The sequence below is a fragment of the Prenolepis imparis genome, unplaced genomic scaffold (genome assembly GCF_030444845.1).
Source record: "Prenolepis imparis isolate NDT839.2.m4 unplaced genomic scaffold, iyPreImpa1.0 SCAF_4, whole genome shotgun sequence".
Taxonomy (NCBI): Eukaryota; Metazoa; Arthropoda; class Insecta; order Hymenoptera; family Formicidae; genus Prenolepis; species Prenolepis imparis.
The window spans coordinates 10,335,572-10,358,447 of record NW_028141162.1 but is presented as its reverse complement, the minus strand read 5'-3'; the positions used below and the strand labels follow the sequence as shown (position 1 = coordinate 10,358,447).

Sequence of the window (22,876 nt, the reverse complement as noted above, 5' to 3'; positions counted from 1 at the left end):
GTAATGCTTTAATAATCTGATTTCTGTCAAAAAATATTAATCAGGTTTAAACAAACTTTATATAAAAACATCATTTTTTTTTATATTAAATCGATGAATGGCGTAGCGCGCGCTTGTTTTTCTAGTTCTTTTTTAAAAAAGACATAAGTCGATTCTCGCAAGTATTGTTGCCTCTTTTCCGCGAAAATATTAATCAAGTTTAAAGTATTATAACTTATTATTTAAAACATATTGTTATTTTATTTAATTTTATTTTGGATTAACTGTCAAACTGCTAACTGCTAACCCTCGCGATGACAGCCTTTCGATGCTACGAATATAACACACAACGCAAATCGACAGAGAGCCAATCAGCATTGCGGAAAAGAGGCAACAATACACTTCGAGACTTTCGAGATGACTTCGATACATTCGAGTGGACTGCGATACATTCGAGAATCGACTTAACATGCCTTTTTTAAAGAAAGGATTTAAAATCTGTAACAAAGAACAAACATATAAAATTTTTGACAAGAATCTTTCGACTAAAATATCTGCGCTTGCATTAGATTCGCGCATCTGTACACATCAATCACGCTGCGTGTCTTGCGCGAGACTGACCGCAAGACTCTGAGCAGCGGCGATTAAGACACCCCATACGTCCCCCACGCTGCGCATCTCGCGCGAGACTGATTCTCGTTCGAGTGTGCGAGACATTGCGATTTGCGATTGCGAGATTGCGAGATTGATGGTCACATGATCAGTTTCGCGCGAGCCGTGCAGCGTGATGGACGTAATAGAGACGCGCTAATCTAATGAAAGCGTAGGTATTTTGATTAAAAGATTCTTGTAGAAAATTCTATTTTAATTGTTCTCTGTGAAAGATTTAAATATTTAATTTTTAAGCATTGCGTAATTAATTAATATATTGTATTTTTATGCACGCATTGCAATAATAATTTTTATGCATGCATTGCAATTTTTGAGATTTTAGTATCAAAGAATAATATAACTTCGCTTCGCGCGTAATTATATTCGGTTAGATTAAATGAGAAAATAAAAATATTATATATGTACTACAATATATAAATCACATTTCATAAAAAATAAAATAGTGTTTTATTTTAATGAGGGCAGCAAGGATTCTGTTTATTATAAAACTTTAAATATAAAATGCAATATCAATAACATATTAGATAAATATTTACACACAATTACTCATATACATAACTAATTTACTCCTACGGATTTACAAGAAGTGATAGTAAACACATAGGATATAATTAATAAATAAAAATAAAAATGATTTAAAAAAAGCTTTTGTTTTATACAATATTTTGCTGTCTTTTCTACGTATTTGGCTGTAAATTAAAAAGCAAAGAAGACGATGTCTATTATAAATCGCTTACATAATACTTTTATTGATGCTTGAAAATTCATACTGATATTTTTTTACTTTGAATAATATAATGAAATATATTGATGTATTAATTAATAAAAACAAGAAAGTGCATCAATGAGCATTCTCGCTTCACCATATCATATCTGTTTCCGGATTGACACGCGCTAAAGGATTCAAACATAAACTTTTCAGAACTTGTACAGCCTCCTCCCCGTCATCTTTTGCATACAGAGTCGTCCGCTTCGCACTTCCGGCTTTAATCCTGCCAAATGTATCTACCAGCGAATTTACTTTAATTCCATGCCTTTGTCTGGATCTAGTCGTTTTCTTGAAGGAATTTTTCGAGGACAACGATCCCGCTTTTGTTGTGGTAAACGATGAGCGACGATGCTTCCGCCTGGATCTCTCGCCGCTGTTAACAGCATCTGAATGACTCACCGACTTGATCGTCGATCTTGTAACGTTGTGACCGACGTCTCTAGAATGTATCATTGCGCGATCCGGCTGCGGTGCTTTCCGTTTTTGAGTTCGACGTCGCACGTTCGGAACAGTGCGAGGACCCTTGTAAACAGATCTCACAGTCCTTGCAATTCGCAGAGGATCCAGAAGCAACTCGTGGTTATGCCAGGAAGCTACGACGGGTAAGCCGCAGGCGTTGTGCATACCTACCAACGGCACACCGATTCCTCGGTGTCCCTTTACCTCGAAGAGCGATCGATACCTAGGATTGGAGTCGCGCAGACTATGTCGAGCGTTTTGCTCGTACGCCGATATCTTTTGACCAACGTGACCCTGCGCTGCTACTCGCAACGCATCCGTGTTTTCTGTTACTTTTTCATCTTTTGTACACGCTGCCGTTACTGTATTTCCCGAAGACTCGTGCGTACATTTTGAAGGTCGGTGATCGTAATTCGAACTAAATCTCCTGCATGAACTTTTGTGAAAATATTCATCTATATCGGAACCGTCTTGCGACTTTTGGTCTTTCGTCTTACTAAAATATCGGTTCTCTTTGTTCTTGTTCGGATCAACGCAACAGCAGCCACGTAAATCACGTGGCTGACTGTTACAAAAGTGGCAGAGAGATCTTTTGCGAGCATTATCGGCTTCCATTTGTGCAGCGGTATACGTAATCTGCGACGCTGTCCGATGATGCAAATTACTGGTTATAGGAATGATTTTTTTCGATGGTATGTAAACGCTCTTCTCAGGCTCGGAAACTAAGGTCTCGAATTGCAATTGAGGTGCCATGGATCGTCGCAAGGTACCGATGTTATACGCGATCGATGCTTGGTAATCTTTAATGGGGATGCTTCTGACTGTACCGCCACCTTGAGGTCTTTTAATCTTAATCAACTTGTCATCGTTGCTAATTTTATGGACGTCATCATTCATAATCTTTAAGGGTGGCGCATTCTGTGGGAATCTCTTAAGATACTCTTGAGGACGATTATCGATTATAACGTCGACCGCCCGTTCTTCGTACCTTTGATCGCTTCGTAATAAATCATTGGAATACTTGGGAGGATTTCGCCATTCTTCGATTATGCTCTTTCTGCTCGAAGCTAATACGCTATATTTAGTATCATCGCATGTGGTTTCTCGCTTATTCGCCTCCTTAATGTCGACCGCTGTCCGCCCTTGACTGCCCTCCAGCCATCTTCATGATTTGGCACCAAAAGTCGTCCCGGCCGTATGCATCCTGTTCTCGATACCTATACCTATATATAATCCATATAAATTACATGGTGAAAAATATAAGATCAATATTAGAAATTAAAAGTAATTTAAGTAATAAAAATTAAAAATAATTTCGTGAATTGTAATATACAAGGGCTTTTTTAAATATAAAGCACTTTGCAATTATTTGCAGTGTAAAATCGTGCGATCTAAAATTGTGAGTTTCAAGATAGAGAAAGTACTCTTACTAAAATCGTGCTCGCTCTCGGTGAATGGACTTAAAGTCTGCGTAGAGGTAAAGGTCGACGCCTGCGATTTGCTTCTTCTGTTTTCTCGGGAACAAGCAAGAAGTATGCTGAGGAGAGCCGTGACTTCGACAAACATGACAGCTAATATGATAGCCAGCAGAATTAATGCCTGATCCTGCGTCCACTTCTCGATATGTTCAAGACAACCCTGAATGTAAAACAAATAAATTATGAAATACATGTCACAATCGACATTAATGTGTGGTGAAATACTGTTGCGGAAATGTGACTGCAGCAACAAAATATCTCTGTCAGAGATACCCGCATTTGAATAAATTCGCCTTAGTCTTCCTCTATGAGAGCCTTGTCAGACAAAACAAAGGCCGTTAACCGGTATAGATATTCTCTAGAATTCGCGCACGAAGACATGCCGGTTTTATCGCAAATTTTCCAACAAAACGCGAACAATTTATTTACAGAATATCGCTGAGGCTGCTGAAATGAATCGATAGTTTTCGAAAATGAAATTCGCGTCTCTCCTAAGTATCATTTCGCGAAAACATTAAATTTTTATAGATAACTATATAGCTATCTATAACTTTATAGATAACTATAATTTTATAGATAATTTATAAAGTATAGATAATTTTTCGTGCAAGATACGCAATTTTATTGTGTAATTAAAACAAAATAGCTGTCCAACTTTGTATAAAATGAGAGTAGCAACGTAACGCGAATCGTGCTTTTATTGGCAAAATGTCGATATTCTATATTTAAAACGCATTTGTCCTCGTTTTGGTATATGCGGGTCTTTGCGTTTACTTTTTAATGAGAACCAAAAGTGCCGTCTCGCATGCGTTCGCACGGCGTGGCGAAACGAAAAAAAAGGGGAGCAATAACTTCCTGATTATCGTGCATACCGCTGTGTGTCGGGCATATTGATGTTCGGCAGGGTTCAGAGCCTGGCAGAAAGTGAGATTGGCAGGCTCAGGATTGAGGAAAGAGTCCGTCTCATTGGCATTATTCAGGGTGCAGCAACTGAGAGGTACTACTAATTCTCTTCGGCCGACTTCCTGCAGCCGCCACCACGACGTGCCGTAATTGCTACTTCCGTTTATGCCGCAACAGGCGAACTGTAATCGTCACAACGATAGCGACCCGTATTTCTTTTTGTTACAATGAATGTAGTAGCTATGTCGTCCGAGTAGCACATTTACGATGGAAATGTACAATAATATGCTAATCATCACTTTTATTTATTTTGACATATAAAATATATAAAACAAAAAGTTGTGAAAAAGAACAGCGTGTACGATATATAAATAATTAAATAAATAATAAGTTCAATATCTTTCTTACAATCTTAATTACCACTAATTTGTTAAAGAAGTTTGATATACAAATTGATGTGATCTTGTTTATAATATTTAAATTGTTAGATAATACAAAATATTGTAATGAGAGAAAAAATATTGGCCCTTTCAACTCTATATTTTTTATTTTTGTATAAATAAAAAAAATGATAAATTCTCTTACCGTCGTTTGTGCAAGATCGAGGGCCGCCGTGAATTGTTCGCGTCCAGGAACAGCGTAACTACGTTGCAAAGCGCGTATCAAACGCGCCGGTCTTACATCGATCCCCAATATATGAGGCCAAAAAACAGCGATGATACACACGGTACATTCACCGAGTAGCAGCAAGATTATCGTCACGAGATACTGGAAAGTGCAAAATCAAAAAATCAATCCTTAAACCACCCACATTGAGGGTTGCAATTTTACATGCTATACAATGTACGCTTATATTCACGAACAATATTCTTATATATATACATATAATATCTGTTTAATTAATTTATTTAATAACAATAATATATATTTATATATAATAATAACAATAATATATTTTTAATTCAATCTTTCATTACTAATTTATAAGTAAAAATTGGAAACGCTAAGCAATTTTTGCTTTTCAGAAAAAAGAGCATCATCACGTATTATTTATTCCCTCAACAAGCTAACTCACATTCGCTCGTCCATGAGCAAATAATTAGTGTTTTTACGCGGTGCTCGGACGCGCCCTCCTTTTATTTACGCGCGTGTCTGCATAAGAGCAGATCCGTTTCCGGGCAACGACGCGTGACTGAATCCAAAGGAAATCTAGTTTCAGATAGGCTCGATGAATAACGAACCATAGTGAATTCACAACGAAATGTTACAAATAGAATAGACTGATTGCGTAATTAACGTAACGATTCGATTTTTATTTAAACCAATTTTTTGTTCCTAAATACGCACGAAGACCATTACAATTGTGTTATGTACTTTATTGATCCACACTGTTAAAATTATTGCTATGAAAAGAATTTTCAATTATCAAATCATATTCAAACCAATTATCATCATCATATATTCAAATTATTGCTATTGAAAAGAAATTTCAAATTATTATTGTATAAATTGAATATTATTGAATGAAACAGCAAAAGAATACAAAAAAAAATACTGACACGTGCTATGTTCTCAAATATATAAAATATTATTAAACACACTGGCAAATCCTGGCAAAATCCTTAAAAGAAATAATCGTAATCTGATTTGCGAAAATATTTTCACTATTAAACAAATAATTTTGTAGAAACCCATTATCGACTTCAGGATCCAAGTGATTAAACATACGTATAAAATTAATAAATTATATTTATTAATTTTATACAATATATAGATCTTTCTTACGGAGATTGTGATGCAACGATTGAAGAGACAAGCTGCCCAGCATCCGAGAAGCCCGGTGATAGCGATGAGAAATCCTAGTGCAACTATAGCAAAAGCTAAATAGTAAAAGAGTGGTTGATCGGGATGAATGTCACCAGGTCCTAGTAGACGCGATAATAAAATCCGTTCATTATCGGCTAATAATAATCCACCCAATGACATCAATGCAAAACCCGAAATCTGAGAGAGAAACAGATGGAATTTTTATAAAAATTGTATCGGTTTGTTTTTTTATCAAATAATTTAAAATTTTATTATTTTACACGAGATATATCGATCCAGTTTGCGTCATGTTATTTAACATATTACTCTTTATATTTATTTATTTACTTATACGGCATTATCAATCAAAATTTATTAAAAACATTGTGAAATAAGATTCTATATTTGAGAAATAAATAAACGATAACTCACCAAGAAAATTATATTCGAGCAACAAACAAAAGCGCGCGATATGGCTAATCTCCTAGTTGCCATTGTTATGTCCGGCGCGTTCGTTTTACTGAACAATTATTGATTTGCAAGTGACTTTTTGGTCACATAAAGTTTGCACGATCACACTCTGCGCACTGCATAATAATTCGACTCGTACAATTGTGTCATTTGACAATTCGTTGTGCGTTACAACCCGGTCTTCCTTCGAAGCGGACCTGATCGCGTATGTTCGCGGACTGAAAACCCCCTCGTTTGCGATGGATGCGACTTCGCCGTACGGGGGTCTGTAGGCGCGCTTGCGTGCCCTCATGTGCGACCGACCGGACGGAACCGGAAGGAAGTAGAAAGGTGTGGATGGAAAAAAAAGCGAAGGGGAAATGAAAAGTTTATATGCACGCAGTTGTTTGCCGATCGTTTCGTGTACGATTTGAATCAATGAAGGTTCACTTGATCAAGAGGGGAACTTTGAATGGCAGATGTTCACTCGTTGTTCAGGTAGTTGAATATACTTTCGTATATATTAGTTTTATATACCAAAATTGCGTTATTTATTGTTTCTGTATATATCATTTTGTAGACAGATATTAAAATTATTAAAATTATGATTTTATTCATTTTAGTAATATATTGTTTATATATAACTTATATTGCAGCTTTTTGTAAACTCAACAGTTATTTTATATAAAAAGTTTAACTAAAGCACTTTGAAGTACTAAATGGGACGATGCGATATTTCGAGATGCTTTAACTTTAAAATGATTACACAAAGAAGCTTTAGAGTGTGTTAGGCTTTTTGTAAAACCATTTTTCTAACAATAACAAAATTGAGTAACAAGAAAATATTTCAAAGAGGCTAATCTTCTTTTTATTCTTATTTTGCGATTTTTTAATAAAAAAAACTAACATTTTATAATGGTTATTTATATAAAACGATTAAATTTACAAATATTCTCTACAATATACCATTCTTTTGTAGTATATATTAATTATTTACAGTCAAAAATCTCATTTACGAAACACGCGATATTCTTTCATATATATAATTATGCAAAAATATTTACTATTTAATAAGAAACGTAATAAAATACTTTAATAAACATTTTATTCTTTTAATGTCAGCATTAATCATATAATAAATGTTTATTTTAGGAATTATGTATTCTTTATTGGAATCTTCCTATGGTGTAAATGAACTTACAGACTATATGTATACCGTAACAGGGCAAAAAGATATTTTATGCGCATTATTGTAAGTGTGCACGAAGCCTATCTCCTCTTGTCTACATTAATTCAGCCGCCACACCATGCACTTCCCGTTAAATGGAATAGGCACGTGTTTATGTGTACGTAAAAATTTCAATTTGCTACTTACGATACGATACGAAGCAAAATTGCGAATATATCTCAAATATTCAAAATAATGATATTAGTAAGAGATAAAAATTGTAATAGTAAAAATAATTATAATAGTATATTTTGATAGAATATAGTAGTGAATAGAATCTACTGTAAAATATAAATCTTTATTCCAATCAATATATAAATGTAAATATATATAAATATATGTTATTTTAATTTTTTATTTAAATTTAAATTTTTATAAAATTAAAATTCTAATACATTTTTATGAGTTCCACTCATACACCCAACAGAGGATACTATTGCCTCATCTTGCTCGCGTTGTAACGTGTCCTCAAATTCAGGCGGCAAATGTAGAACCTAGAAAGACAAAATAAATAGTATAAATATTCGCATCAATATCAATACAAAATTCAATTAAACAAATCATATAATTGACTAACTTCTATGATGAATTTTTTACGACGTAATTTAAACGCTAGATCTCTAAATTCTGCACACCGAGGTGCCAATGTATTTAATGCAGACAATTTCTCAATATGCAAAAGGCCATGATAATCCTTGAATAAGGGATTGGTCTCTTTGGCAGATCCTGCAAATGATTCTAATCTGACTGCAATGTCCGATATGTGTTCAATTCTCTCAATGACAGCATCCTAAAAAAAAATATACATTATAAAATTAATCACTAATGGAAATTAATCACTAATATAAAATTATCAATAGAAAACAATTCTTCAAACTTACAGTGTTATCGAAATTAATAATTGGAATTGTTATTACACCGACTGCATATGAATTCCTTAAAAGTGCTCTGAAGCAATATAAGAATTTTAACAAATCTCGATTTGAAGATTCCTCTGTATCAGAAAGCCATAATCTTGATCCCAAAGAATGTAAAGCAATTCTTAAAATTTTCTTCTTGTCTATTGTTTCAGAGATAAAATATTGTCCATTTTGTAAAGTTTCTTGAATCGTAAGTAACAAGTCGGTGTATGCAGTATTTTCAAATATATTATTTTGCCGCTGTAGATTATTTTCATGCCATTGCTTTATTTCTGCATGTTCTAAGAGATCTTGTTGCATTGGTTCTGTAAGATCATAGTAATGACCAAAGATTTGATTTCCAGTAGGTGATGAGTCTACCACTTTCATATTTTGATATCGCCAGGCAATTTTCATTTGTTCATCTACATTATCTATAGTTTTTGTATGCAGATCTGAGTCTTTTATAACTGCAGGCAATTCTGATACAAATTGAGAAGGCTGGACATCTTGCGAAGCAACCAGTATAGGCTGAGATGTAACTACTCCTTCTGCCATAAAGTATTTTAATGCAATTTTAGCATAGAGGCCATACTTGTCTTCTTCTGTAAGTAATAATTAAACCTAAATATACCTCATATATAAAATATTTATAAAGTTTACATATGATTATTTAAAAGACAATAAAACTTATTGAATACATACCAATTAAAAGTATCGAACCAATAGGTAAACCTCCGCCTAAAATGATAACAAAGATTATAGAATATTATTTTGTATTTTATAAAAAAAAAGAGAACAGTACATGTAAACAAACCTATTATATTATCTAATGAAGGTATCCCTGTTGAAATAAGCAACTGGGCATTTTTTATAGACGGCTTTGTGCCTGGTATCGCCGGAAATTTGGTTTTAACTTTTGTCGTTCCAGTAATCGTCCCTTTTGTATCTGAAGCCATCCGAATATATTATCTGAAAAATAATTTAGCATTTACATATACAATTTCTAACCTAGAAAAGTGCTCATAGAATTACATTTTATCTAGGCAACACAATAAATACAGTTTTTATATTGAAACTTTATATCATCATTAAGCGTGAATATACATATATAAAAAGTAAAACCAAAATTATCGTTCACCTGTCAATATATATACAGATAATTTTAGATTAAATTAGGTTAGACTAGGTTAAGTTTCACGATACACACTTTATTGATATTTTCACAACTATATTATCGATTATCCTACAATCGATTGTCACTCCATGTAATTTCGATATTAGTCGTGTGATGACAGCACGTTGAACGAAGTCGATCGGCGGTCGACGTCCCTAACAGTTTTCCGCATCGTCATCAGAGTGCAGTCGCGCCGCGGCGGCAGTAATTATGGTTCGTCGTTTGAACCACGATACGTTCGTTCGTTCTATCCCTATGCGCAGTTCTGTTAATGGCATCGCGCGTTCGATAGAAGCAAGTCCCGAGTCCGGCGCGGTCCTTGGTGTCTTCGTTTCGTCGCCGGTCGCCGGATGCGATCGCGCGCGAGCATTCGCGACAGAAACAGAAAGACAGAGACAGAGAGAGAGAAAGACAATTGTCGAAACGACGCCGAACACGCGCGCACGCGCGCGTGCGTGCGTGTGTGCGCGAGACACGCGAAAAGTAAGGTTATGTAATTGTTTGTGGTACGAGTTGCTCGCGCGCGGCCCGTTTGATGCCAACGCTCGATGACGGTATATATGTGATTCATCCGCGACGGTTCGGATCGTGCGTATGCGTCCAGTGACAACATCTGCGCGAACGGAATGCGCGACAGTGTATATCGGACTGTATGACTGTGTCGTGCGAAAAAATGAATTTCGCGCGTATCAAACCGGTGTATCAGCTAAACGACAAATGAATTCCAGAATGTTCCTCGCGAACGAGCGCATTCGCGGCAGTTTTCGCTTCCAAGTGACGAGAATCATCGGATCATCAATCGCGAAGTGCTCGATTTCGATATAACGAGAAACAAGAGAGAGAGAGAGAGAGAGAGAGAGAGAGAGAGAGAGAGCTATGGAGAGGAAGCTCGCGCGAGGACAGAACGATGGAGGTGAACGACGAGAAGAGTTAAATTCCGAGAAAAAGTGAGTGTCGAGAACGATTCGCGCTCAGTAAAGTTGAAGTCGCGAATGCGCACAGGAGGAACTCGGCCCAACGTCGGGACCCCGGTGAATTCCCTCTCTTTCTCTTCGCTATCGCGTCTCCCGCGATCCCTCTTCTCGCACCCGATCTCTCTCTCCTTCGCGCGCGCGCACGCCTTCCTCCCCCTCTCCCCTTTCACCGAACCAGCTCGCGTTCGTCGCCGTATGTTTCCTTCTCGTTCTATCCGGCAGACGGCGTCTCTCTTCCGCGGTGCCGTTTGACGACCTCTCGCTCCCACCCGCTCTCTTTTCTTCTCTTTCTCCGGACAAGCGGCAGCACGCTGCCCTCGCTCAACTACCTGTTGTGACGTCCAGCGCGCTCGACGCACCGAGCAAATCCGCCGTAAATACCTAACGTCTCGCGGCGCAGTGTTTACTCAGTGTTTTTCCTCGAACTAACGACGATCGACGATTCGGAGGAACGATAACATCGAGAACGTTCGCGCTGTCAGGGAGATATTTTCGACGTGCGGTGATGGAAAGAGCCGGCGAAACGCGACTATCGCGCTGAAGGAGATCCCCGCGATTGTGTAAAGTGTATAAAGCCTACGAAAGGCCTGTTGTGTGTCGCGCGGTGGCCCCCATCCCTTCCTCTTTCTTACGCCAGCATCTCCGCGACGAGAACGATACACGCGCGCGAGGGGGAAGCGAGAGACAGAGGCGGAGAACGAGTGCGACAAGGAGGACGCGCGCCCGCGAGATGGAGAGAGAAGGAACGAACGAGAGAAAGGACTCGAGCAGGCTCTTATCGAGAAGTTAGTCGCGCGCGGCGAACCTTCCGTCCCACCGTCGTCAAATCTTCTGTTGCGCGTGTTGTCGAGAGTGACAGTTTGCGTCTCCGAACGTATCTCGAACGATAATTCTGGACGGATCTCCAAGTGTGACGTGTACAACGCGCGTGTGTATTTATACATCGTAGACATTTCGTAGGAAAATCTGTGGAAAATACGTTGACATACGAGCGCATCGACTTGAATGTAACCGCGCTTCTCGCCGTGAACCTAGCGCTGAATATTAGCCGTAAATGTAGTCGCGAGTCGCGTCGCGAATGTATGTACATAACCACAACTGAGGCGCGCTGAACGCGATAATCGCAATTCGCGCAGAGTTTCGAAATAATATATCGGAGGAAGGAGAGCACGGTGAGTTTGGTGAGCGGGCGACGTGGTGCGACGACGCGCGCACTATCGCGCGCGCGGTCACGTGGATCGCGAACAAAAGGCGGAACGCGCCGCGTTCATTGACGAGTCGCGTCGACGCCGCGCGCCGGTGGCCGGTGGTATCGCGTCATCGTGGCATATCGTATATCCGAGTATAATCGCGAGTGTAGTCGCGTCGCGTGTGTATGTGGTGACTCTGGAATCTCTTCGTCGCGCCGATATATCTATCTTGAGAATCGTAGTGCGATCGTTCTTACGAAAAGGAAGCCTCGCGAAAGACAGAAAGAGACCGCGATCTTGACCGCGGTCAAGTCCCGGGGGCGCCCCGTGAGCGCCGAGATATTATATTATTACGCGGCCAGATGCTTCTTCCCTGCCGGAAGTCAGGCAGGATCGTCGACGCGCCAGTGGATTGGAGGATGCTCGGCGGCCGGACAGCGGTGAAGCAGCCGGTGGTAGAGGACGACGAGGTCGCGCGACCGGCATCGCGCCTTGTTATCATCGACGACCACCTCGGTGGCACACATTGAGAACTGGCTTATCCTGCGGTGGATTTAGGGGGCTGTATGGAGGCCGGGGGGCTCCTGCCCCGTCAGCCCCCGCAAGGCCCCCCCGGCACCATCGCCGTGTGCGCGGGCCAGGGCCCGAACGGGCACGCCGTATCCAACATCGTCGGCCAATCCGCGATCCACGAGTTGAACGCGGCGGCCGGTCAGCTGGGCATAGCCAGCCAGCAGCAGTTGCATCTGCAACAGCAGCAGCAGCAACAACAACAACAACAACAAATGGGTCAGGCACCCGGCATGGGTGAGGTGCTCACCCCGAAGAGGCAGGCGGTCGTGGACCGTTTGCGACGTAGAATCGAGAATTATCGGCGCAGACAGACCGACTGCATCCCCAGGTTCGATCAGAGTTTTAACGGAGTGTACGAGCAGAACATGCATGACACCCAGGTGCTGAAGCAACGTTTCCTCGAGAACAAGACGAAACGGCCGCCCAAGAAGACGGACAAGAAGCAGAGCGACTCGGTCGGCTTTTCCAACGTTCACATGGTAAGTCCTCGATCTCTTTTTTTTTATCTCTTATGTATCGCCTTCTTCGTCTTCGTCTTTTGCCCGCCTTCATCGGGCAAGCGTAGGTGTGCCTACGCCGCTGTGGGAATTCGAACTTGTTACAAAGTCAGTGGCGGCTCTTTCTTCCTTCCTTCTTTCCCCATCGAACTTCCTCACCTTGGAGGTGGAAGCGCGCACGAGTGTGACGCACTTTCGCGTCACGCGGCAAACGAACGTCCTGTGTATTCGATATACCACTTTGAAAAGTTCAGATATATCCTCACAAACAGTCTCTCTTTTCTGTTGTTTTTTTTTAATTTTAATTTTATTTTTAATTTAATTTAATTTTATTTTATTTGTTTTAATTTTTCTTTGGTTTTTTTTTACTTTTTTTTCTTTGTTGCAGAAAATCTCGATCTTTGTCCCTGTCTTTTGCGGAAATGATCGGTGTTATTCCCGTGTATACCATTAATCGAGTTCACGAATATTATCCGAATATTATTCGAGATATATGCGGGTATCCCAGTATTGACGGTATTAATCCAAAGTGTCGAATCGTGTCGGTTATTATATGCAAACAGTAACGCTTATCAGTTCGGACGATGACAATTGAAGATAAGCAGTTGTGTGACGTTTTCTCGAACAGCGTTTCGCTTTTCAATGCCGCGATATTGATCGAGAAATCTATTTCTAATACTGCTTTAGTCGTAAAGAGAAAAAGTAAATCATGTGATATTCGAACAGAGAATTATATGTAATATTTTAGATATATATTTTTATATTTATATATTTAATATTTTATTTATATATTTATTATTATTTTGTATATTTTATTTATTATATATTTATTATTTTTTATGTTTTATTTATTATATATTTATTTTTTTTTATATTTTATTTATTATAAAATTATTTTATATAATTATTTATAAAACACACCCTTCCCGTCCCCCTATGAGTTTTACCGATGCAACGAAGACAAAATATTATTTTCAAATAATTGTATTTTATATACAAAATTTTATTAATTTCTATAAGGAACAATAATTACTTGTACTCGTACAAGCGTATAACTAGAAAAAAAAATTGTTTATGCTCTGCTATATAGAAATTGAATAAAAGGCGACTTCGAAATATTTTTATTTGACCGTGCCAATTAATCGCACGCCTGTAGGAAATCGATGAATTTAACGTGACGTTGAAATCGAGACGAAACAGGTGGACACATGGATCGTTAAGGTCGTAGGTCGCGCCCGCGCTAGTTACCCGTAGGCGTTCGATTCGAGACGTCCCTGTGTTAACCTTGGATTTACGTCAATGCAGGGGCGTTCTTACGATCCTCGCTACGCGTAACGTCATTGTCACGAATGTTCCGCGCAAAATGTTTACGTAGAGACCTTTACATGCCGCGTGCAAATATCTTTCGTTCAGGAATAAAAAAAAACCGAATATTTGCGTCAGCTCGCAATTACATACCGAATGTCGTTGGATACGTCATATGTGCGTTCGATCATTTCTCTGATTGCGGTCGGAGAGAATTTACAAATTACATTCCAAAAATCATTTTATTAAAATTACTACTAAAAGTGAGAAAAAAATTATTTTTTATGAAGAAAAGTTACTAAAATGTGATGATGTATCTGTTCAGAAAAAAAATAATCAAAGATACATAGTTGAAAGCCAACTTCATAAAATTAACATAAAATTCCAGCTTAAAGATTAACAAGTATTAAATTATGGTTCTAAATTATTAAAAATGTCAATATATAATGACGTGTGATTAATTTATATATATGATAAAGACCGTGATACACAATTTATATATTGTTCACGATGCTTTTAAGATTATTGACTCAACTGAAATTTTCTTAAATTTTCAACTTAAAATATAATTTGTTAAAAATAAAACTGACAAGATAAAGGTATGATAGAACATTGTTTTGTTTACCATAGCTATTACGTTCTCAACGTACGCGAGGGTATGATATTAAGTAATACGTAAATGTGAACGTCATCGGGGCACACTTTATAAATGTCGCGTGCAAAGATGAACGATAACAACTTCCCCACATCGGATGACGTCGGCTCATCGATGTGTGTTGTATGTGTGTAATATTACATGTACACGCTCGTCCTACGAATCGCCGTCACCCATAAAGGTGATAGGTAACACTCGCGTCATACAAAATTGTTACAAAGTTGATATAATTAATTCGCATGACCGCATGAAAGACTCGTCGTAATATATAAAAGGCGGAAATATCGAGAGCGTTTATCAATGAACCAGATTAATACGGAAATTAGAAATTGTAGCTTTCACAAATTTGCATCTTTGTTCGTGTAAAATGTTAAAATGCAATTGTAAAAGAAATATTAAAAATTACACCAACAATAACTGTGTGATTTTACACTTATTGTTCGTTGTAATTTTTAACATTTTTTTTTACAGTAGTCTATATTTATTTCTTACGACTGTATTAATGAAGTGATTAAACTTTATAACGAAGGTACAACGATTGCTTCAGAGAGTTGCCTGTGAAAGACAGATGAAAGATTTCTTCCTTCCTTGCTTAATAAGAAACTGGAAACTTTACGTTTATCTTACATTAATCAGAATTTAAGTTTTTCACATCGTCTAATATTTTAGAGCAACTTTAACAGAATCGAATTAATTTTTTTTCTTCAGTTTCTTTCTCCAACATTTTCTTTATCGTTGTCGATTTCGTGTCGTATCAGAGTCACAAATTTCCCAAATTTCCCTCAAGTACAAAGATTTTAATCGATGCAGAATCACTTTTCTTCGTGCCCGAGGGACAAAGTCGCACAATTATACCACACCGATGCTCCGGTCTTGCGATATCGTTCGATTGATAGCGGATTATCGCGCGAACGCGAACAAAACGTGGAGCGCGCGAGTAGGGAAGACTGTGAGGAAGAACCGACAGGAAACACTATATGATGCAATAGGATCGTCGATAATCTCATCTCGCAAGGTTGTCTCTTTTTTCTTCTCTTCCCGCTTGAGTTTTAGCGCATATAGGGCTGCGTGTCCCGCGTTCCGCTCATTCATAACGCACCGCGAACAATGGCGGGCCACCGCGATGCGGGGGAAAGCTATGGGAATCACGATTTCCGCCGAGAGAGAGAAGCTAACCGCGGTGAACCAGATCTAGAAGCCTTCCTTTCGGCATCGCCGCTCGATTCCGCGTGTTCCCAATTTATATGTCGCATCTGTAAAATGATCGTGTTATGTAAGCGATTTGCTGTCGAGGTTTTTATACATGATGATATATCAGATACAGCAAAACAATTTGCACTACTTGCGCGATAATAATAGAAGATAATATGTATAATGCAAATTTTTTATCTGTTTTGAAGAAATTTTTATTGAAGAAATTATTATTTTATAATATATAAAGTTAAAGCCATTTTTTGAGTCTCTTGAATAAGCTTTTTTTCTGTATATGTATATCTTTTTTATAATATTGTAAAGAATATTGCAACAAATATAATGATTATTCGAAGTGTTACTTTTAATCACGTTTAAGAATAGAAAAGATATGCAAGTAAATATTATTGCAGAGTTATCATTACTCGTAACTCGACAAGTACGTTTAAAATGTTTTCTCTATATGAATAATTTTTATCAAAATATCTATATAAGATTACAGTTTCATAAGAATTTTACTCATCGAGTTATTGCTAATATATTTTGATTTGATCAGAGTTCAAACAATAAACTACATCGCGACAAGAAATTATCATTATTATTAAAAATTTAGAAAATATCGAAAAATAAAATTATTCGTAGAACTTAAAGAGTATTGTGTTTATTCTCTGATTCTGACGTTAATGGAAGTTTATCAAATTTTAATAAGGCTTGACTCACGTGAACAGAATATATAATAATAGTAATGCTTTTCTGATATGATTACGATTTTCATATACATTAAATATGAATAAAAGTAACTAATGTGCGCTCGCAATATCGTTAAATTTATTTCAATATTCTCGACAATAGTATATGTACACAGAGAGAATTTTCTCTTAGAATTTACCTTGAAAATCATGGTAAAGTGCCGGACAATATAATATAGAAAGAATTTTATAAGAATTTCTCTGATTAATATTTATCACAATAAAAATAATAATATCTATTACAATAAAATATAAAATATGTTTGATCAATTTTACTATGCAGTTTAGTAAATGATCTTCAGGGTAATCAGATAATCATGATTTTCAGGGTAAATTCTCTAAGAGAAAATTCTCTCAGTGTAGAGAAAATTACATGGTTCTCCATTTTTTTTTTTTTTTCGAGCAACAAGATCGGTTCTTAACGCGCGCGACATGTACGGAATCGTTTTGTCGTTTGGTCGCGGCTCGTTCTTATTCAAAGCCGTCCGGTACCACGAATGACACGTGTCAGAGGGAACTGTGGCTCGCGACACGAAGGATGCCACTCCGACTAGATCGGCATCAGTGGTGCTCAATCGGTGACGCCGATCGTGGTCGGGGGCTATCCCGACCGGGATAGGTCGGTGCGATGCACACGAGAAAGAAACACGAGGTTATTTGTTCGCGTTCATTCTTATCCGACGCTACCTCGACAGTGAGTCACTTGCTGAACGGCGAACGAGACCGGCGAGATCAGTTGCAGCGACGCTCATCTCGTCGAACGAGATACTGTGTTGTTTTGATCGAGACTCTTACCTTGAGGGTGCTCAACTAATAACTCATAGTTTTTTCAACACACTTTTTATTACAAGATACCATGATTTATTTATAGACTGTATTGGATTTAGCCATCGAAAGAAAGGAAGGGAGTTTAATCAAATAATTTAATTTATGTGATATTGATAGTTTATATTTTTACAAAATTTTTTTTATTGTTACATAAATTATTTTTCACATTTTTATCATACTGTATTGCAGAATCCTTGTGAAAAATTAATAGATAAAGATTTCTTAATAATTTTTAATTTTATTAAATATGAAACTCATTTTTGTATTTTTTATATAAGTTTTGTGTCAAATGAACATGTCTAACATTAGATGATATAAAAATTAGATTTCTTCTGTAATATTTGATTATCGGATATTCAAACCAAGAATGATATTTCCAATGATGTGCGTCAAATTTGCTGCTAGACTATTTTATTTGCCAAATTTACTTGTTGCTGCACGAGTAAAAGAACTATAAGAAATTGTGGATTGCAGTTATCTTAGTTATATCTTTCAGTTAGGGATCGAAACGACTGCGAAATCGCCGCGTCTCGTTCGTCTAATATTACACGGACTTATCGACCCAAATAGATAATAATTTGTCAGGACCAGAGAATTGTTGTTAGCCGTTGCACACGTTCATCCCTTTTCCATCGAGAATGTTTCCCTTCAAGCTGATCGAGAGAACTCAACATTCGTTTCAGCATAGTCATTATGCTGGCCCGACAACTCTCATTACGACCCATTAGCCGGACGCCCACCGACAATTTAGGACACCGTATAGGCCTGTGGTATTAGGCATCTCGGTCACTCGTCTCCGTGGCGTCGATTCATAAGAATCCGATTTATTTCTCCGTTTTGCTCGAATCTGTGGTGTGACCGCTAAATGTTAGGCGGGCCTAACCTTTTTACACGTAGGATAGTCTCAAGGATATCTCGCGTCTATCCGGCTCTGAAGGATTCTTCGCGTTCTGAAGGACTCGAATCCTTAATTTGAAATCTTGGATTATTTTATTAGCGAATTAATTTAGAATTTTATTCGAGAGACCAACTGTTAAACGATTTGTATTCAACCCACTCAATTCGTTCGTATCAGAAATAAAAATCGACATATAGACGACGAACTATTCTATACATAGGTATATCTAAATTATATAGATTTTTTTTCGTGCGAAAAGTAATGAGAAAAATTTTACACGCGAAATCGGGCGCATAAAGACCACGGTCGTGAAACGAAAGGAGAAGACGATTTTGTCGCGAGGGCGACAAGAAAAAAAGAAAGAAAAGGTCATTCGGACTTTTGTTCCACCTACGAGCGCATCCGTTCATGACCGCGAGACGCGTCTCCGCCAAATCGGCACCGTCGCAACCTTGGACGATAAGTTGACAGGACATAACGATGACAAAAAAGGCCAGAAGTGATGATATTCGATGACGCTATGTTTCTCTATGTGCACGATTTGCATTGCGTGTCCTTATGCGTGAGCACGAATGAAACGGATCGCAGCGGTTCTCATCGTGATTATATACTCCGGGCGATGACGAATGAGATTTCGTGAAATGCCATTCATAAGTTGACTGAACCGCAGTCCCCGATAACGATCAAGCGTTATCAAAACGGTCTCAGGATTCGTTTACCGTTCGAATCCTGATATTTAATTCTCAGATACACATAGCGTATTACACGAAGGATTTAGAAATCAGACTCTTTTATTCACACAATATTCAGTATTTCTTATTATATACGCTAATATAATTATTTATTCTTACATAATTAAGTAAAAGGCGAATAATACTTGGTTTATTATCGCTTTTTATTATACGCCGCGTAATGTGTACATCAGTATTGTAAAAGTTACAAGTTTTTATACAACGAATAAGTTTTGTCGATAAGAGCGATAACAGCTTCGCTTCGTTAAAACTTCGATAAAAAAAACCACAAGTCGCCATCGCAGCGACTCGCTGAAGCGTTATCTTTGTGAAATGCAGATTGCCTTGTCTTCGATTCGCAGAAATTTCAAGGCTACATCGGCCAACGCGATGTTTGCGCGATAATCGGAATTGTATATGCGCGCGAGCAGCTTGCCAATAGCGTTCAAGGAAGCGCTTCCAGAAGAGATTCAAATTTTATTGCCAGAAGACACACAGAGATCGGCTTTGTCGAGCGAAATTCGAGGGAACGTCCCAGGAATTAACAAATTATCATACGGATCGACAGATAAAACTTCACTTTCAAAGTGGCTACTTTGAAGTACCAGGCCAGCGTTATCAGTGTTATTATGCCTATTATCGGCACCGTTGATACACAGTCGAAAACGCGCATCCGTAACATTCTATAAAATCTCACAAAGTTGTCTTGTAAGAAGCGTATAATTACGCTTAAACCATAACTTATTTATAATGTCCGCTTTAAGCGATGATAATGACGCTGCCATCATTATATTTGAATGTCGCCCAGTGAAAGAGAAAGAGAGATCGCGACATTTTGCAGTGTCGAGTTCGACGCATATTTTTGTATTTTATTTTGCGACGACGTCGACAAAATAAAATACGAAAATATGCATCGAACTCATCGTTAACTCACTGCATTAATTTGCGCATTACCGCGTTCAGAAAGATGATATTTTTTTGCCATGACAATTAACGCGAAAAATTATTTACATTACATTTTATACGCGACAACCTTTCTCTCTTGAAACGCGAATTTACGGAGGACGTGAACGGAGCTACAGTGTCGGGGCAGATGTTTCCGATTTTCTTCGTTTTTTTTGTTTTGTTTTTTTTTAAATTTTTTATTTAACGAGAGCAGGGGTGTCGGGCTTCGGCGCATCTCGCGGGATTCGGGATATGCCGATGCGACGTTACGCGCATGAGATATGTAACGGGCCTTCTCGGAACGCTTCGGGGAACGGCTGGAATTCGCGCGGTCGTGTGTTCCGACCACCCAAGCGGTTCCGCCGGACATGCCGGTCGCGTCTTTCGGAACGAGAGTCGAACGCAGTATCGTCCCGGCTTGATTATGTTTACGAGCGAATCGCGCGAGCATGGTTATAATCACGTTTACCGGCGCAGCCGGTCCCGCGATCTTTCGTGAAGGCGATAGCCAACGTGAAGGGGAGGGAAGAGTAGTACGTCGTAAAACGAGGCATAGCAGCTACCCTTTATTGTTATGTGGTGAGTCGTAAATTTATTTAAAGATGCTTAGGAAAAGCATTCTACGGACGTTGCTTACAATTAGAGAGAAGTAATGTTGTCTCCCGCAAAATTTGCAATCAATTTTTTTCTTTTCGAAATTATAGCCAGGAAAATTGTCAGTGATGTTGTACGCTATATCGGCGCATGTTCTAATCAAGATTTATTCGTAAAACAAAATTATTCGTTTTAGAGGGTGGAAAAGGATCCTGATCACAATTTTCTATAACATGAAATACAAAAATGGGATTATTTTCTCGAAGATTTTCCACCGGTGCCCCTTAATCATGATCGATACAAAAGCCTCAAAATGCATCCGCCGTTCCAAGAATCGGTCGTCTCGTGGGTCATTGGCGAGATCTCGAAAACGAATATACATATAGTACGTGCGAAGGTTCGGGCTTCTCTCGTCCGTATATGTGTGAGCGTTTGTCCGATGATCGTCGAGTGAGCGACGAGTCTCGATCTTTCTCTCGGCTGGGTGGCCTCTCCTTGGCACACAATAAACACGGGAGCAAATCTCCCGGCGACGAAGCACGGACCGGTGAACAGAGATCGGGACTCCCGAAAACGTGCATCTCTCTACGGTGCGAAACACGAGCAGACACACGCGTCGACCGGCTTGCATCAGCCAGCGATATTTGTGCGTGCGTCGTCGCATCGACCGGTCGGAATCATAATGCTCGCCGAGACGTTTGCCCCTTTACTCTCCGACAAGACGGAGGGTGTTACATTCCGGACGTATGACGCATACGGCTTCGGGCGATCCCTTTCCTGCGGCCTTGAGGCTTTCCAGATCTCGTGTGGTCGCCTCAAAAATCGTACGTCACCGTCACTCGAACACCGACTCGATTTCAACGACCCGGGTATTTAACGGTTTCTTTAGGATGCGCGATCTTGCTGCATCGTTTACTTACGATATCCTTGCGATTTAAGATTGATTTTCGTTTCGCGCACTCTATAGAAGAACTGCTATTCGTAAAGAGCGTTATATCATAAAAATAACATATGGACTGACATTTTTATATTACGACTCTTGTACGAAATACTAACATAAATTTTGCGGGCTTGAAGTACCTGACCCCCGTATATACCGCTGATATCTCCTCTCTCGGCTGTTCACTCGCGAGCACATGGCTTGCTCTCGAGTGCGCGAGTAATGAGCGACAGGTTTAATCTGGCCGGTCACGTACAAGTTAGATGGCCCGCGCGTTCATGAATACCGGATCTCCGGCGAAGAGCCCGAGATCATCCCCCTTCAAAAACACGGACGGCGATCGGTTTACTTTATCGTCACTTTACTCTATCACATTTCCTTAATTACATCCGACTATCTGATGATTGCGAAACAAAAATGCAGATTTAATTTGTATATAGGATTGCTGCGACTGATCGTGATGCTAGTCGCATGCGAAAAAATGAAAAAAAATATAGACACAGACTCCCGGCAGCGGGAGAGAGCGTTAACGCGCCAGTCCACTCTCCGGGATCGTATGTGAAGAAAATAAATGTTCCGCAATAAAGGATCGCTGCTGTACGCGTTGCAACCGACGTGTAACGATTTACCGCGCCAGGTGCGTCGCGTTTCTATCGCGCGCGACTTTCATTACCGCGCCTAGTGACGTACGTTTTAATGGGAAAAAAAATACGGAATCCATCGCGCGTCGGATGACGAAACGCGTTACGCGCAGATGAAGTTACGGATACGCCGGCAATAATGCAGCAGCGACGTTGATGGCCGCATATATATGTATATATGTACGTCGCGATATAACATTTAACTCTAATTAGAAATCTTCTGACCCGACAATCGCGAAACCGGATCCGGGAAAAGAATACGCGCGAAACGTTAGGTACAAATTGATGCTAATCTTTCTCTCTCAGTGAACATTTTAGTGCAGTTATTTAGGATTTAAAAATCGA

At 38.9% G+C, this 22,876-nt stretch overlaps 3 protein-coding genes across 8 annotated transcripts in view; 1 reads left to right on the top strand and 2 right to left on the bottom strand.

Annotated features, from left to right (window-relative positions):
* Nucleotides 1–2,974: 2,974 nt before the first annotated feature.
* LOC145935284 (CD151 antigen) lies at nucleotides 2,975–6,757 on the bottom strand. The gene is made up of 6 exons (XM_083036451.1): nucleotides 6,499–6,757; nucleotides 6,046–6,264; nucleotides 4,846–5,028; nucleotides 4,230–4,442; nucleotides 3,310–3,517; nucleotides 2,975–3,102 (listed from the first exon to the last, which is right to left on the bottom strand). Exons 1-6 carry the CDS (start codon nucleotides 6,559–6,561, stop codon nucleotides 3,044–3,046), a joined length of 945 nt encoding a protein of 314 aa, XP_082892577.1. The 5' UTR covers nucleotides 6,562–6,757; the 3' UTR covers nucleotides 2,975–3,043.
* A 1,266-nt stretch (nucleotides 6,758–8,023) lies between these two features.
* The window catches only part of Elp4 (Elongator complex protein 4), a 137,303-nt gene continuing 122,450 nt past the window's right edge, over nucleotides 8,024–22,876 (bottom strand). For 2 of the 4 annotated variants that reach the window (XM_083036059.1, XM_083036058.1), the window contains exons 2-6: nucleotides 9,461–9,615; nucleotides 9,349–9,384; nucleotides 8,626–9,248; nucleotides 8,322–8,534; nucleotides 8,024–8,238 (exon numbers count right to left, since the gene is read on the bottom strand). In XM_083036059.1, coding sequence (XP_082892185.1) covers nucleotides 8,125–8,238; nucleotides 8,322–8,534; nucleotides 8,626–9,248; nucleotides 9,349–9,384; nucleotides 9,461–9,602 — 1,128 coding nt within the window. In that variant the 5' untranslated portion in view covers nucleotides 9,603–9,615 and the 3' untranslated portion in view covers nucleotides 8,024–8,124. Of the gene's footprint in view, nucleotides 8,239–8,321; nucleotides 8,535–8,625; nucleotides 9,249–9,348; nucleotides 9,385–9,460; nucleotides 9,616–9,784; nucleotides 10,006–22,876 lie in introns of those variants that run through there. The other 2 variants (XM_083036057.1, XM_083036056.1) reach the window with 2 other exon arrangements.
* The window catches only part of Mam (neurogenic protein mastermind), a 160,270-nt gene continuing 148,081 nt past the window's right edge, over nucleotides 10,688–22,876 (top strand). For 2 of the 3 annotated variants that reach the window (XM_083036052.1, XM_083036051.1), the window contains exon 1: nucleotides 10,688–13,036. In XM_083036052.1, the coding sequence (XP_082892178.1) occupies nucleotides 12,551–13,036 (486 nt within the window). In that variant the 5' untranslated portion in view covers nucleotides 10,688–12,550. The remainder of the gene's footprint in view (nucleotides 13,037–22,876) is intronic. The other variant, XM_083036053.1, reaches the window with a different exon arrangement.

Excerpts from the sequence above, each read along its gene's own strand:
- LOC145935284 (XM_083036451.1), bottom strand. The coding sequence starts at position 6,561 with ATGGCAACTAGGAGATTAGCCATATCGCGCGCTTTTGTTTGTTGCTCG. Across the intron at positions 5,029-6,045 it reads ATCGTTGCATCACAATCTCC|TATCTCGTGACGATAATCTT; the intron begins GTAAGAAAGATC and ends TGCACTTTCCAG. Across the intron at positions 4,443-4,845 it reads TCGATCTTGCACAAACGACG|TTCGCCTGTTGCGGCATAAA; the intron begins GTAAGAGAATTT and ends TGACGATTACAG.